The sequence below is a fragment of the Cavia porcellus genome, unplaced genomic scaffold (assembly GCF_034190915.1).
Source record: "Cavia porcellus strain 051 isolate PalLab524CR breed Dunkin Hartley unplaced genomic scaffold, mCavPor4.1 scaffold_22, whole genome shotgun sequence".
NCBI lineage: Eukaryota > Metazoa > Chordata > Mammalia > Rodentia > Caviidae > Cavia > Cavia porcellus.
This window is the reverse complement of record NW_026947505.1, coordinates 37,393,292-37,411,145: the sequence shown is the minus strand read 5'-3', so window position 1 is coordinate 37,411,145 and position 17,854 is coordinate 37,393,292. Positions and strand designations below refer to the sequence as shown.

General features: G+C 37.3%; 1 protein-coding gene across 6 annotated transcripts in view; it reads right to left on the bottom strand.

The window, feature by feature from the left end:
- Pde10a (phosphodiesterase 10A) overlaps window positions 1–17,854 on the bottom strand; it is a 566,879-nt gene that overhangs the window by 201,459 nt on the left and 347,566 nt on the right. Inside the window, exon 1 of one of the 6 annotated variants that reach the window (XM_063233087.1) lies at window positions 5,739–12,551. The exons of the other annotated variants lie outside the window; for them this stretch is intronic. Coding sequence (XP_063089157.1) covers window positions 5,739–5,769 — 31 coding nt within the window. The 5' untranslated portion in view covers window positions 5,770–12,551. Of the gene's footprint in view, window positions 1–5,738; window positions 12,552–17,854 lie in introns of those variants that run through there. 6 annotated transcript variants of the gene reach the window in all.

The window sequence follows — 17,854 nt, the reverse complement described above, 5'->3', positions numbered from 1 at the left end:
GACCTAGAAGTTAACACCACCAATTAGATACCCTGAATTTCTTTTGCTTCTGAACCATTACACAAATAAAGGAGCTACACATGTCTGGGGTGACTAATTGCTAAAAGGAAACTGCACTGTTTCTAGTAAGAAGTCCACCTCTTATCCCAGATCATCTATGTGCTCTTTCATTGCAATCACAGGCCATTACAAAGCTTTGCCTGGCAGGAATCATGAGAAGACACTCTCAGTCACATACCAGACGGGTGCATTGCAATGTTGGCTTCCCTCCCTCTGGGCCAGTCATGCTTAAATACATACCTTCATTCCCAGTCCAAATGCTTCCATCTGTGGCCTTATCAGGGTGTCAACTGAGGTACTATGACTCAGTACTTTTCCACTCCTTATCCTTGTTGCAACCAAAAAGCCCATAAAGACCTGGGAGCCTTTTGCTTGGGAGTCCTCATTAGTGAAATAAGTCAAGCATCTGAGTCAATACAGAGCCACAGGACTCTCATACAGGCCTTTTCTACACAGGAAAATGGAACACTGAGGAGCCAGCAACACTGTGAAGCCCTTGTTTGCAGGGTCCTATGAACTGAATAAAGCTTTGTTATTTTTGTTTTGGTCCTCATCCTAATCCATAACCTAGATGCTGGCTTGCCAGCTGCACAAAGGAAGAAACATCTAGAATGCAGGAAATATCTTCTAGGGTGTCCTCTTACACTCTCATGTCCTGTGATTAAGGTCAGTGAGGAACAGTAACTCAGGACTGCTAGCGGTTGGGTTCTGCAGAAATGAAGATTTGGGTCACTCAAATCATGGAAAAGAACGATGACCAGCTGTGCTTCCCAAGGGCAATAAGTAAATAGAATGAAGAGTATAAGAAGATAATTACAGCTGGAGATTTAGCTCAGTGGCATAAGCACCTGCCTGGCAAGTGTGAGGTCGTGAGTTCAATCCCCAGTACAAAAAAAGAAGATAGATACAAATACCATTTATGAGAAGGTGGCCAGTTACAGAAATGAAGACTATACATGGTTAGGAATACTTGCTATTTTGTTATTAATGTGTTTAGAAACTTCTAAGCACATATCTTTCTTTTCTTTCTTCTCCTATCCCCTTCTGCCTATACATAAGATGTATTAATAGTCGTCAACTTTATATTTACAGTAATAGGTTACAAGATATTAAAGAAAGGAAACATCAAGAACTTTTGCACCCTCTTCTGGAAAAAGAATCAGCATATTTTGGATTATATGAAGGAATCTGCATCATGTTATATAGAAGTATGTCCTTACTATTTGGAGAATAATTAAGGTTGAAGATGTGCATGCGTGTCAAGCTGACAGACAGGGAGCTGCGTTGCTCAGTTTTATATACAAAATTACTAGTCTAACATCCTCAGTTATTTAAACAAAACTCAAGATGTAAAAGTACCTTGTAGAATGTGGCACCTCAAAATATGCTAAACTTCCATACTTATTGTTCAAACTGAAATCACCTGAGGACCTGTAACTGTTGAGTTCATTATTTCACCTGTCTTTTGAACATGTGGCAAGCCGTAAAGATTCCTTTGGGAAACTGTCCTCCTGATACTAAAGCATAAAAACAGCTTTAATCATCAGATATATATAGATATATAGATATATAGATATTGAAGCATTTCTGCTCTAAATAATACTGAACCAGTGATACTCTTTTCGTGTTTTAATTACCTCCTTACCCATTCATCTGCTGAAGGGCACATAGGTAGACAGGGATACACCTTGAGACAACAGTGCTAAGTGAAATAAGACACAACATCTTAAATGTCACATGGATTTTTTTCTTATATGAAAAACCCAAAATATAAGTAAAGAGCAAAATAAAAAAACAATAATAAATAGGGAGAAAGGGAATGAAAATGAAGAAATGGAGGGAGGGAGACAGAGGCAGAAAAGGAAGGGGTAGCTTCTATTAAAGTACCAGCAGAAAGAGGGACTTTCTTCCACAGCCCAAAAAACAGCTAAATGGATTTCAAAGATTTTTCTTGATAACTATTTACAATGTGGCTTTATTTTTATTTTTTTAAAGGCAAAACTTGGAATGAGTTTTGAGTTTTGCACTTGAAAGAAAATCAGGGTAATTGTAGTTGATGTCAACATAGAAAGTGTTCATCATTTCATTTGTCTCTCTGTGGTACTCTGCTGCTATAGTAAATCTCTCAGTTCCAGCTCCTGTCTCTCATCCAAAGCCCAGGTTTCCCAATCATAAGAACCACAGCTGTGTGCAGTGAATCGTCAAAGACTTGAACTGCTGCAAGCATCATTAATTTGGTCATACCTTGTTCTGCAGTTTCGGCCAAAAGGCAATGTCAAGCTCACCTAACACTCTGGAGATACAAACTCAAGAGCAAAAATAACTCTTTAAGGATGTAAAACAAAACAAAACCAAAAAAAAAAAAAAAAAAAAAAAAACCCTTAAGGTATGGGATATAGCTCAACAACATAAATGCCTGCCTAGCAAGTACAAGGTCCTAAGTTCAATTCCAAGTATACCCACTTAAAAAAAATTTAAAGCAGTTACTGAACATACTGTATTTTATCTTAAAATAAAGAAGTGAATATACCTTACACTGTTTTCAATGGACTTTATTCTGTTAACAAAAGAAACTTTAAAGATTCACAAAACTGACCCATTCATACATCAGTGATCTTTGTCTGAAAGAGCATATGCTCAACAGATCAAATATCCACCCAAACTACTAACAGGCAAAAGCTGTATTACCATATAAAACACATTCCCTATAGAACAGTCAGGTTTAATTTAAAGCTTCTTTATATAAAGTAAATTTTAAAACATTTTAATTGAGAAAGTTTCTATAAGGATCAATATTCTAATATGAGCAAAAGAGGCACAAATATGGATCACTAACACAAACTTTAAAAAGAAGTTATCAATAAGCAATTAATATATAATAATCATTTTTTAAGACCCAAAGAAATAATTTCAGCTAATATCATCAATGAATGCTAAAACCACTGGATGATAGGGTGTTGAGATAGGATTTCACATAATCTCAAAAAGTATCATTTCATGGCTTATTTATTACAAATGAGAAAAAGACACCTTTTAGAGTGGTGACATCTGGTGGACACCATCTGAACCTAGTGAGCAAATTTAGTATCATCCAAAATAGAAATGACATTACGTGACGCAGCAGGGAAATCTGTGCTGAGCCACAGAGAACCATGTACTCTCCTGTGTCATCTACAAAAGAAATGCACTTAAAGGAAAGCAGGATATGAGCATGGTATGCTAAACAAGATCCAGTGCACAGAGTTTCAACCCCACCTGACAGGTAAGGAAATTCAGAGAAGTTAAATTTTCTCAAAAACAAGTGTCTACTGATTGACAAAGCTGGATTTTTAAACGACCATCTAATTCTAAAATCCAGATTCTCTGATGAAAACCATTGTTCAGAAATCCTATATCGTTTTGTTATTGTTGTCATTTTGTTGTTTTAATTCTGAGTTATTCATAAAGTTACCTCAAGTCTTAAAATTTTTTCTGCAGAAAAGTAAGCCAGTCTTTGGTTGTGTATTTGCACCTAAGCATTTTCTTGTGTAGAATTCAAGTCTTAGCCACAAAATATTTTCTCCCTTTAGGTTAATTTGATTAGTGTTAACATGTGCATGAAATTAAATATGACCAACTAATAGGAAGAACTCCCTCAAAAAGCCCAATTTAGCACATTTAGATGTATTTCATAGGACAAGAACAAATTTACTTTAGAAACATAATGCCTACACCACATATTTCACTTAGTTCTTTTCCAGATAGCTTAATGGCTGTGAACAAAATTGTAGTAATATACAATCAAAGTAAACAAGACAAAATCTGAATGATAATTAGGACTACTTACAATTTTGGCCGTATCTCTCATAGGGCTTAATGTTCTATTTTTAAATAACAGAATTTAAATACAAGCTAATAGGAAAAAGACTGTGATGCCATTATAAAGGAAGAGTACAGGCAATGGAGATTGGCTACATTTGACCTGTATGTATGTCAGAAGAAACAGATGTCTCTTTATGAGACAAATACTTAGGATAGCAAAAGTACTAACTGAACTGACAGTTTGGTCTCTGGTCTCCTGGCCCACTCAGTGTCAGAAGTAAGACAAAAATATTCTCCTAGGTTTAAAAACACTTTCTTACTGCACTTACTGAACTTATTTTGGTTAAGGACAAAACCTCTGAATGTGTTTGGAGATTGCTAATTAAATCTTAATTTGCCAAAACAGATTTTAGAAATTATTTAATTGTACCAGAAAATAGTAGAATCTACTATTTCAAATTTTGAAAGCAAACCTTACTACTCACATTTACTATCTGTTTTCCTCACCTCACAATGTGGGAAGAGATGACAAATATTAACAGTATCAAGTATCTTTAAAAGTGTAACCTTCAGGAGTTGTGTGCCATGCATTGGCAATTTATTATGAAATTTTCTTCCAAACAGGAAAACTATGCTCAGAAAAACTGTCCCAAATTTTCCAAAATTAAAATGGTGGCACTGTAGTTATTCCATAGCATGAAAACTTCATTTGTATTGAGGGTACAAAGAAACTGGTCCCTACTCTATGACCTTGGGCAATGGATTTATCCTAAGGTTTGTACCTGTAAAATTGATGACAACAGTAGTACTAATCTTTAAAGGACCCTTGTGAAGACAAATAAAGGCAATGCATGTAAAATTCTTAATGTATTTTTGGAGCATGCTAAGTGCACAATATATGGTTCCCTGGATTCTGCTTTCTATATCCTTCCTATTAGTCCACGAGGTGTATGACTACAGACCTAACATATAAATGATGCAAGGAGCACCCATCACTCCTCTTGCATCACTTCATCTTTTCTCATATTTGGAGATGTCCAGTTATGGAAAGCTCTCCTTCCTACTTTCAATCTCCCCATATATGTATCTCCTACCCTTCAAAATAGGTGGCAAACAGTCTTACTATAAATACTTTCTGGTTTATCATTAATGTTAATGCAGACATGCAACCTATTCTAATATATTTTACTCTGGTAATCTTAGAACTGTTGTAGTATAGGACAACTACGAATGAATTTTAAAGAACGCAAACATAATAATGAATTTAATGCCAACTCTTTCACTATTGTAATTCCCAGTACTTCTCGTAAGTAATAAATGCTCTGCTGAAAAAGAAAAAAACAGCAAATAAGAAGCAAAGGCAAGGGTCTGGTATTCAGCTCAGGGACATAAGCACCTGCCTGGCAAGTGCGAAGTCGTGAGTTTGATCCCTGGTACCACCAAAAAAAAAAAAAAAAAAGTAAAATTTAAGCCCTCACCTTCTTAAGCCAGAAGTGTTTATTTGCATTCATCCTTCTCTGTTTGACAAATGCAGAGTGCCTCTACAGTTGGGTTTTTTTTTTTCCATTTTTCTTTCTTTTTTCCATGTTTATTTCTGATAAATTGTATTACAATGACTTTTTGTTTTTGTTTTCTTATCATTCTGTCTTACATTCTCTTGGAAAAATGAAAAGCCAGGGAAACCTCTGAAGCTATGCTTCCATCACTTAACATACTTTAGGAAAATATAAGATTCAACCCAGTTACATCCTGGTATGTTAACACAACTTTTTAAGAAAGCTCAGTGTCTTTAAAACAGCCTAAGAGAACACCTAGTTACACACTACAGGCTTACTAAACACTCATTTCTGATATCATTTGAGCAAGCATTCTCTCACCATATAATCCTGCCATCCCATAGGCAGCCATCAACCGCTGGGGGTGTGGCCAGAATCAGGAATGGTACACTGACCAGCAGAACAGCTCACAGGCAGTCCTCTGGCCTGGTCAGCCACCTCACTCTTGGATTTGGATCAGTTACACAGTCTGTCCCAGAAACATGGACTTTTGCAGGTCCTCAGAGAGTCACAAGTAACACATCAGTAAGGTCTTCCATGGCCCAACTGTCTCAGGCCAGGGCCTGACCAACTGCCCTCCAACTGATTCCAACTGTTGAAAGCTTGCTGCTTTCAGCACCACTGACATAACACTGTGGCCCTGGAAACTTCACCTCCTCAAATGACTGGCCCCTTCCCCTCTGGAAGCCTTCATGTCTATCAGATCAACACTTCCCAGTCCAAGTGACAATCTGACACTTTATAATCAGTCACCCACCTGGGAGTTCATAGACTCCCTGGATTTTCAGTGCTCCATGCTGCAGATGCATTGCCAACAGCCTGCAGTCTTTCCAAGATGCTAACCACTCCACAGAGAAAGGGTTGCAAGCCAACATGCAGCTCTAAAGAGTGATTGTCTGTGCAAATGGTAGTGAATGAGTTCTCTGTAAAGCGAGGTTGGTACATCAGGGTAAAACTCAATCCAATGAGAAAGTGAATTGTGTTTAGAGAGTCTTTACTTCTATTCAAGAAACCAAATTCTGTGTGTGTTTGTATATGTATACCTACTCACATATGTGCATATTAAATATTTTAATGTGCCCTTAAATTCAATTAGTACTCATTTGTTACAAAGTTCGTTTTTAGACATTAGAGCGCCCCTTCTTCTTGCTCACCCCAGTGTTCTATAAGACTCTTTTTCTTTATTACACCTTACTATTCTTCCCCCAGCTATTTATGTCTTCATATTTCTGTATTTTGTGCAGGATGTTTCACTGCACAATGTGTGCTCTATAGTGGTCTTGAAACTATCTAATCACACAGTATTGCCTATAGTGGGGCTTGCAGAACTGCTAAACTGGCTTTAAATATTCAGACACCATTGCATCAAGTACATCCAAAAACTATTATTCTTTATTTACCCTCAGTCCTGCCTCACAAATAAGAACTTAATTCGTAAACATATCAGATGCTAAAAGCAGCATTAGCTGTACATAGTGCTCAAAGGTTCAGTCATCATTCAAGAACTGATAGACTCCAGTACTTTCTGATTCATTTGCCCTGTGCTTCAAATTCATTTCACAAGGGTAATTGTTTTTAAGATTTCCTATCTCAGGTGTTGCAGCCTTCTGACATTGTTGCATTAAAATCTTGCTGGCCTACAACTTTTTAGCCCTTCTAAAACTTTACAAAACAGTCGACAGTTTGCCTTCTATTTTCTGAGGCTTTTATTTGTTTTTAAGTACATTAAATAAACAGTAAAATCCCACATGCCTTTCTGACATATTAGGGATATTTATAATCATATTTCTTCATATCAAAGTCTCTAAATAAAAAGAATTCCATAACTAAAAAGCCCATCTACCATAACAACACTGAATCAGCTTCTGCCCTTGTTTCAGTAATTACTGGCATATGTTAGAAGACAGTAAGCCACTTCTCCCATAATCGGTATCTTTAGAAACAGACACTAAGATTGAGATATACAAAGCAAAAAGTGTTGATAAGCTTCTCTGGGATCCAAACCTTCAGTCCTTTTGTTCTAAATTTGCTGTTCATTTCTCTTTTCACCACGCCCTCAGCCCAGTGTCACCCACAGACTTTGACAGTGATAGAAGAAATTAGTGTCATAGTGATTAATTCACATGAAGACATTAGTTCACGGGAAGTCAGAGAGCAATAACAAAGAGCAGAGAGAGTAACCAAGTTCCCTGGAGTCCACACTGCCTCCCTACCTCCCCACTCCAACTTCCAATCTCTCCCTGGCCCACCCCACTCACCACCAATCTTTCTCATACCAATCTTTCTTCTCAGCAGAGCACTGCAGGGTGTAGCTCCTGACCCATGGGAGTTGGCCTGGAGAAGAAACCTATTTGCCTCTGTGGCTAAAGTGTTTGGGCTTCTCTCAGGGGATATCTCAATCTTAATCGAACAGTTGTAGAGAAATAAATGTACCACTACAGCGCTCTTCCAAATGTACAATTTCAGTCACTGTAGAAAGTGGGAAACAGTATTTGAGGGAAAAAGAATAAAGGCAGAGTTTTGGGGGGTTTTATTGGTTGTTTGGGTGCTTTTGTTTTCTTTCTTTGGTTGGTTTTTTGTTTGTTTGTTTTGTTTTGTTTTGTTTTGCTTTGTTTTTTTTGAGACAGAGTCTTTTTACATATTTCAGGCTGGCTTGAACTCACTATGTTCCAAGCTGGTCTGGAACTCATACGATCCTCCTGCCTCAGCTTTGTGAGTGTGGAAATCACAGATGTGTGCTGTGCTACCATGCCTGGCTGAGAACAGACAAACTTATAAAACTAATGAATTCACATTATCACACTTTTATGAAATTTCTGAAACTGAGATCATTTTGTGTTCTTATTCATAAGGAGAGCACCCATACAATAAAAAGTTCAAGCCTTACAAATTAAGAGCTCCTGAATCATACATTGTATAGGAACAAGGCTCACTTAAAAGGCAAACAACCTGCTTCATGAAGACTCACCTAATCCACACTGTTTTCTGTGTTACATTAGAATGTATGTGCCTCTCAACATGAAAACAAAATTGCAATAAATTCAGAACATATAAAAGCAGTTAATTTCATACCAAAAATACAAAATCACATTAACATATATCATAAGCACATAGTTACCAGTGATAGGCCTCCTTTTCAGAGAATATCTTGAGCCAACTTTGACAGTTAGTTGATGGGTATTTTTTCAAAGCGTGAATTCATGCTAAAGAGTCTGTGTGAATGAGCCTAGGTAAGGAGCTGTGAAGCTCTTCCCAGGAATCTGCTATGCAGCCCTGCTGAGGAAGCCTTAGCAAAAGATACGGCCCATAGCAACCCTTTAAAAAATCACTGATACTTTACGATGTGTAAGCACTGTACTTTAGTCATATAAAGGTCAAGGAAATGGTTTTCCATATACTGTTAAGCAAGAAGCAGTTAAAACACAAAAAGAGAGAAGTAATATTTAGTAGCAAAAATGACACTTCTAACACTCCACACTGTAGCTGCAGACATGCTAGGGAAAACACAGGAAATTGCCACAGTGTGAGGCTTCTGAGAACCGAAGGCAAGGCTCCCAGAAAGCAGCGACTCAAGATGTGTTGTTCTTTCCTAATGCACTCTGCGTCCCTCCCACACTGTTCACATGAGGCCTGGGCGAGTCTGAATCCTGAGCACAGTGACATCACTGCAGTCATTGTACTGACACTCAGATGTGAGACAGGATGGGAAACAGAGAGGGAAGGCTCAGTGTTATCTACGTTGTTTCTGAAGTAGCAATTAACATAAATGTTTATCCACCAAAGAATGGATAAAGAAAAGGTGGTACAAGCCAACAGTGGCCTACTAACCTGCAATTAGCTGAAGCAGGTGATAAAACCACACGAATTAAACCACCATCTAAACTGGGAATACTTTTTAAGCCGGTTCTTACAAAACATGTTTTCTTCTAGTATACACAGCAAGTGTAGCAATCAAGACAGGTACATAAAGAAAATATTTAAGGTTAGCAAAGACATGGAGGGGGGTGGCATAACCCTAGGATGAACTCTAAATGTCAGTTCCTTCCTAGCTCCACTTCCTCTCTTTTGCAATCTTTATTACAATGTTTAACAATATATTTGTGACTATTCCTTTGTCGTCCGTCTTTTTCCATCTGCAGTAAAGCTCTGAGAAGTTAGAGATTATTATTTCCCAAAGACAATTTAGCACCTAGCCAACAATAGGCCTTCAACAAATATTTCCAATGAATCTCTACCCACAGCTTCTGGTACCATTCATATTTTGATACCCCACAAATACTTAACTCCAGCTCAGCCTTTCTTCTTAAACACCAGACCCATCTTGTTCAACTAGGTAGGTGACCTACTCATTCACTGTCCATCAGTTATCTTAGAAACTGCATGCACAAAACCGAATGCAGTGTTTTTAAACATGAAACATAAAAAAAAAAAAAAATAGTTCCCATACTATCTCCAATAGGCAAAGATAGTTCCTCAGGAGGGTCTATGATACCATTACTTGTAGAAGTAAATATAAAGAAATAAGCAAAAACATCCTAATGGAATGGGAGACATATCCCTTTATACTAACAATTAAACTACTCCTGTGCAATTAAGTGGAAAGTTGCTTAGGCTATTATTGTATGACAGAAACTGAAAAATTCTGTTTAAAATGATACATACATATATTTTTAAATGTATACAGGAGCTAACACGAGGAGTGGAAATTTCTCCTTTTGCTTTGACAATGCTTCAGATTGAATTTTTAAGGTAAATAGTCTTCATATACAAAATCTGATGGTTGTGTTGAGGGTAGTGGCACACTCCTGTTATCCCAGCAGTTGGGAGACTGAGGCAGGAGACCAGTCTAGGCTACATGGTGAGTTCCAGAGCAGCCTGAATTACAAAGCAAGACCTTGTCTCAAAAAACAAAAACAAACAAACTAAAACTCTGATAGCTGAAAAACAAAACTCTTTCTACACTTTTGATCTTAATTTCAAACAACTCTTCAGTTACCAAATCAGAAACAGTGAAGCTGTCCTGAGTTCTTCTCTTTTCCCCATGCCTGAAATTTACACATGGTAGATTTCTCACCAGCCTAATTCTCTAGCTTCACTTATATCTGTTCTCTGCTCTGTTCTCTGTCCACATGGTTTCTCTCTGCATCGGTCTTCCAGTCAGCTTCCTTTGTTTCATCTGTGTCTTTCCTGTCCTCGACCCATCTGCTCTGCTTTCAAACCCATGCCTTATAAGCCTTAGCCCAGAGGAACTCTTGCAGTGGTTCTGTATGGCCAGTGCAATATCAGTGCTGACTAAGACTGCCTGCTGCCTTCTCCCACTGTGCTCCACATTCTTGAAATAAATTTCTTGTAGTTCCTCAAATATTTCATAACTATTCAAACTTCATTTCCTTTATGCTGGAATGTACTTCCTTTCTACCCCATCAGAATAAAATCTCTTCATTTTAAGAACACAAGTCAAGCATCAACTTCTCCATACAACTTTTCTGTTCCTTTTCCCTGAAACAAGTTCTATGTTCCCTCCTGCATGTTTTTGAGAGCAGTCCCTGAAACACCTCTGCCAGACAGAAATTACCATTGCTTGTGAGCTGTGGTGTACGCAGGGCTTCAAACACTTGTCTCATGCATTGCTTATGCTATTTTGAATAAGGCATAAACCCATTGAGTAGTTTAAGGTCTTTGAAATTTCCACTAAGAATGAGAAAAGGAAGTTGGAAAGGTCACAAGGTGTGGTAAGAGATATCCATCCAAGACCACACGATGGAAGAAGGAGATTCTGATGCTAAATCTTCCCAGCACTCTCTGTGCTCTATTAACATTTTAACACATCCTTGTATTTGCTTACATTTCTTTTTTTCTATTAGTTTATCATACAAAAACTATTTCTAATCCATATTTTAACCCTCAGACTTCATACAGAACTGGCCACGATGCACAAATGAATGGATTTTTGTTGGATAATGTGGCAAATAAGAGCAAACAAGTATAAGCATTAGGAATATAGGATTTGAAGCCAAATCTGTAAGCATACATGAATTAATACTATTAATAAGTGAGATAGCATAAATAAATCCCCTTACACAAAGCCTTGATATAATAAACACTCAAAATGCTATCAACATGCTGTACTGACAAAGAAGGAGAACCTCATAGGAGCGTGTATCATTCAGTAAGGACTACATTTTGGTGATATAATAACCTACCCCAGAATCTTAGTATGTTACAATACCAAGCATTTCTTCTCCATTAACTATACATGTCCACTAAAATTCTGGGGGTTTTCCTGTGCCTTGTTCTCACTTTGGAACTTAGGATAGATTATGTGCAACAGCACTGACTCTGTGGCAGTAAGGGATGGAAACATGGTGAACTGGACTGGCTAATAAGGATCTCCACTGTAAGGAGCAGCACTCCCACTCCTTGCATGTCTCACTGGTCAGAGAAAATCACATTGACCATAAATTTGAATGGGCTGGAAAATGCAATGTCACTTCAGACCCAGGATAACAATCAGAAAAATCATATCACTAAAGACAACAGTGGGAACAGAAATACATTGCTTGAGAGTAGGCAAGGATACCAGGCACAGCAAGTAGGAGAAAGGACTAAGATAGATAAGATAAGATAAGATAAGATAAGAGACTGGACCAAACCTATCGCAGGGGAACACAGGCTGTCAGGCTGAGAAAGCATCTCCAGTTTGGTAAAGCTAGAGCAAGGAGTGCGTTGGAGGCTGTAGAAATCTCACCCTAGTGGTCACAACAGTCAGTGAGAACCCAGAGGATCAATATGGCAATATTGTAATTGATCAGGATTGGTCTGCTATCAATTTAGGGTGCTTTCTTTCTGACAGGAAATATATTTATACTGTTGTTATCTTGTCATAATAGCACTCATGCTTTATCTAGGTATACATGCTTTATAATTTGAGAAAAACAAAAAAAAAGTTTTCAAAGTAATTTTTTTCAACCAAGAAGAAAGAAGTTAGTTTAATTTTTGGAAACCAATGGGCCATTAAGACCTACAGGAGCTAATATATTCATCTCCACAAGAGTACCTACCCCCTTTTAATTCTACTATGCATTCAATTCCTTGGTTAAATTGTAGTAACAAATCTTTAACTATAATTATTCAGTAACCGATTAAGACCAAAAAAAAAAAAAAAAAAAAAAAGTGAAGTCAGAAGGTGGCCCAGTACAGTATGAAAAGAGTTCATGTGTGTGAACTACAGCTCCAAATTAGTTAGATTATATTTTTATCAGGTTATTGTGGAGGTCAGTTTGATGCAGCATATTTTAATAGCATAAATTCAGACAAATCTGCATCACACATTTACCTGCTAAAATTCATGACCTACATCTGATGCACAAGGGAGCTCTGAAATCCCCATGAATTTTCAAGGCCACACTATCCCACCAGTTCCTGGTCTTCAGCCCATAAAGGGAACTGCTCCCAACATCCCTTCTCATGCATTTCGAGATGAGGCCCCATATCTCTGCTCTCAAGAGTTGACTAGTCATTCTATAAACTGATCTTTTAATTCAATATTGTTCTTGCTGCCCTAAATAAAACACAGGCTTTTAATATGATTTTCAGCTTGTAGGTAGTACACCCACTATGTTTAGCTAATCTCATATACACTTCTTTCCTCTGGAGGTTTATAAGTGGTCTTCAAAACTTTTCTGTATAATAAGTTTTACCTTTATTTGTATGAGAAACCAGAAAGCAATTAAAGAAACGTGAGAAGTCTAAAGCCCTTTTTCTGGTTGAATTTCCTGTCCCTAAATTACTCTGTGACCTTTAGTAAGTAGCCTAAGTGTTCTGCAAATAGTTTACTTCAGCTTTCCCTTCTAATAAAACGAGTAAGTTAGATCAACAGTTTTAATTTAAAAGGTCCTAAATCAGTGTTAGAGTAAATCCTACTGCTATCCTTAACCCTTTGTCTCTTCCTGTCTCTCCTAAAATAGTGTTCCTTTCTACTGAAGCAAATCTCAATATAGTGCATTTGTTTTTGCACAAGACCTTTTCAGCTTTAAGACACAAAAGCCCAATTCATAACAACTTCGGCAACTAAGAAAAGAATGTATTGACCCATGAAGCTATCACCTGGACCCATGGCAAATTGCTGTGTGGAAAGAAAAAATGTGTTATTAATTACTGACCCAGTAATATGCCCATAGAGCTTGTTAATATATGATAACCTTAGCCTGTCCTGTCTGACACAAGGTTTATTTCCACAGTGAAAGCAAACTTACCTTGCTTCACAGCCATAAGGGAGGAAAGGGAGACACAACATCTCCAATGTCTTCTCCCATTCTTGAGGCACTACTGAGCCTCAAGATGGGCACATCCCTGGATCTGGATAATGTGAGCGGTCAGGCTCAAATCACATGCCTTCTAATGTGGCAGAAGGGCCAGAAATGTCACCAGAAAGGCCAAAGGAAAGCTGCCTCTACAGAGACTATGCAAAAAAATTAATACTGTCCATAGCATTCTGTTGTATAAAATTGTAAGTACAACCAAGATCAGGTCTCTTTAATTCAAAATCAACACTCTCTACTCATGAAACAACTCATAAAATCCAATTTGGAAAGCACTCTATTATCAGTTAAATACAACAAATAAACTTCATTTGTTGCCAGCATTGAATACTGCCTTTACCTGCTTTTTGGGCAAGTCCCTACCCATTCTTTTTCTAATCCTAGAGCACACACATTAATTTTTAGGGGTTTAAAAAGAATCACTGAGCGGCTGGGGATTTAGCTCAATGGCACAAGCGCCTGCCTCCCAAGCAGGCAGTCGTGAGTTCAATCCCCGGTACCAATAAAAAAAAAAGAAAAAGACCAAAAAAAAAAAAAAAAATCACTGCATACTGAACAGTAATCATTAGTAAAAAAATTTATAGGATAGAATCCAGGATAAATTATCTATCACAATAAACTAAACAGACAACATGGGACATATATTGCAGAGAAAAGAAAGTAGTTTTCTGATAGGAGGGCTTTATTACCCCACTAACTCTCAGAGATGACCTTTACTCTGATAGGATCCTCTCTCCAGCCCAGCACCATGCAAGCAAAATGGACACTACTATTAACATCACTTTTCAGACAGTTTTCATGTTAGAAAATGATGTTTGAAACAAACCTACATTTTGTGTTGCATATCAAGATAAATGCAAAGTGAGATATACTATCGGAAATAATACTGAAATTTCCCACAAAATATCTTTTCTTGTGAAACAGTCTCATCATACAATATCATTTTAATAACTTTCAAGATATGTGTCCATTTGATATATCAAAAACCTATAAATGTCACCATTTTAACTGATAGAGCATAAATTTATGCATGTTATAAATAGTGTGAGTATGACTAGCAAAGCCTTTCATTTTATTTGTGATCAGAAACTCTAAAGATTAAAATACAACCAAATGTAAGACATAAAATATTTTCAAACTTAAAAGATACATTCTTTTCATTTAGAAGATGGCTTTATAGTTAGCAATTTTCTTTCGCACAAGTTGATCCTAAACTGAATTTATGTCTATCCTGAGTCATCGGATGAAAAAGAAAATAGGGATAGCTTCTTACCAGATACTGACTTGTAAAGCTTTTTGCATGTGTTTGAATTTTTTAATGGCTCACAGTCCATAATCCAGTAGTCAATGGATTGAATACTTAATTATAGTCAAGGTATTGCCAATTTGTGGATGGACCCTGAGGAAGCCAGAGAACTGTAAGGTACAGGTGATACTGAAAGCTAAGTGTGACATTTATCTAAGTGGTCCTTAACGTGGACCACTGAGTTCCTCTCCTGAATCACAGTACAACTTAAGAACAGTAATATTCAATTATGAACCATTCTCCAGCCCTTATTTCTTTCTTTAGCTTCAGAATCTTACATGATATCGACTGGTTATCTCTGTCTGTGCAGTAAGTACTTTACCTTTAATTGAGCCCAAATGGAACCCCACCTCTTTGCTCCCCACTGTCACCCTCTGCCTCCTGTGAATGCCACATCACCCTCCAGCTTCCCTCACAGGAGGAAGGAGCTTGTTCCAGGACTCAGGCTGTGTTTCCATCTCTGCCACCAGTAACCACAAGCACCAAGCTATGCTAACTGTGCCACCCATACACCTCCAAGTTGCCACAGAGTTTTTGTTGATTACTAGCTTCTAGACACTGCTGGATTATTTTACCATTCTACCCTATATTCTCTGCCTTCAGTTCTGCTCCGAAACTACTGCCCACAAAGGCCAAAACCTTTTAAAATACTAACTTGATGTTAACCCTGAATCTTAAAAACCATATCAATTCCTTATCACTCAAACATAATGCCTGAAATATTGATGTGCTGCATAAATCCTCCAAAAATCAGATCCCAAATAACTTCTAAGGCCTCTTTTGCCGCTGTTCAGCTCCCTTCTTTCACTCCAAACCCACTGACTATTTGTCTCTGTGAATCAGTTGAGCTTGACTGTGATCACGGCTTCACACACTGTTGTTCTCCTCCTGTAAGCCCTCCTCCTCCCACCCTGATTGGCTCCTACTGAGCACAGAACACTTGCTCCAATATCCCCACTTCCAGGAAAGTTTTCTCTCCAAACACAAAGCCTGGATTAGATGTTCTTCCTGTATTCTTTCTGGAAATAAGAGCTATTAATTTATCTTTTTTATTTGAGAGGCAGGGTCTTGCTATGTAGCTCAGGCTGGTCTTGAACTTGCTGTGATTCTCCTGCATTAGCCTTCCAATTGCTGGTATTACGGGTGTGTGCCATTATGTCTGGCAAGGGCTATTTTAATTTTGCTCGCTCTTGTATTTCCATCATCCATTGGAATTCTTAATGCATAACAGACCCTCAGTATTTGAATTATTAATTAAACTGCTTGAAATAGAGAAAACATTTAAAAATCCCTAGATGGATTCAGAAACTCTCTTAATCAAACACAAATAAGGAATTCTAAATATAAGAATTCCTCATTTCAAGAATATGATAAAATAAGAACCTAAGTGTTAAAATTCATTAAGCATAATTTACAGAAATGCACATAATATACATAGTTTAATTTCATTCATTATTTTCAGTTAAAATAAGTTAAATTTCATAAGGGGACTAATTAAGTCACAGTTGTGTGAAAACTATCATTTTAAATCTGTCAGTTCTCTAAAAACACATTTTACTCAGATTCTTTCAACAAATTCTGTCAACAGTTCTTATACCAAAGCGATGAAAATAAGTCCAGGCTTTTTTCCATGTACATAAATAGAAGCAAAAGGCAAAGGTGATCAGTTTATGGCGAAATAAGTAAGTAGTACGACTTTGCTGTTTTGTTTGTTTTGTGCTACCGGGAATGGTGTCCAGAGCTACATCCCCAGCCCCCTTTTATTTTTTCAGACAGAGTTTTTCTAAACACTAACTTGTCCAGGTGGGGCCCTAATCTGTAATTCTCCGGCCTCAATCTCCCAGAATGCTGGGATTACAAGAGTGAGCCACAATACCTAGTTAGAAATATATGCATATGAGTATTTTTTAAAAGTAAAACTTTTGTACGTCTAAAGTTTTAACGATAGATTTCAAAACATTGAAGACAGTTTTATTTTAAAACTCAGGAAGTATTTTATGCATAACAGTGAAATTTACTAGATTTGTTGAGAGTATACTAATTTTACTTAGTTACTACTCTCACTAACATTCAAGTCCCTTTTCGAATTCACTGCATTTTCTCGGTGTCTCATATAGCATCCTTGGGAGCTTACACCAATTCCCTGTTGGTGGCCACTTTCATTTTCTGCTTCCTATGATCTAACCTCAAGCTCTTGGGTTTGCAGCATTGCAGGGGAATGTAAGAATCCACACCCTGAAGATCAAAACTGAGAGAAATAAGGCAAAATCTATTTCCACCGATCCATGTTATATAATTTTAAACCCTAATTTTTACCCAAACATATGAATTTTCTTCTTTCAGTTTTATGCCCCCATTTAAGTTGGAAAATACTGACTTCCTGGAAAGTTGTTTTGATCTAATTTCTAGTTAGCAAGGAGCCATCCCTGGTCCCAGGAGCTACCCTCAGGAGCCATCCTCAGGAGCCATCCCAGGACTACATCAAATCGTGCTTCCTTGCCAGGCAACAGTAAAACACCTTTTTAAAAAATACATTTTTCCTCAAATAGTTGCCACTTTATTGGAAAAATGTTTTCACGGGCCTAGCATACAGGATTTTATTTAAACTTTTTCTCAATTTTCCTTGTGTTAACTAGATTTAACAATATATAAGTTAATACATACACACATGCGTAATACATAAATATGGGGGAACCAGTATTATGGCTCTGTGTACTTGGCTTGGATGCCAAATTAATATCCTACTATCAAATTAACTATTCAGGCACTGAATTTCAAAGACTAGCTTCCCTGTAGCAAAGATGAATTAT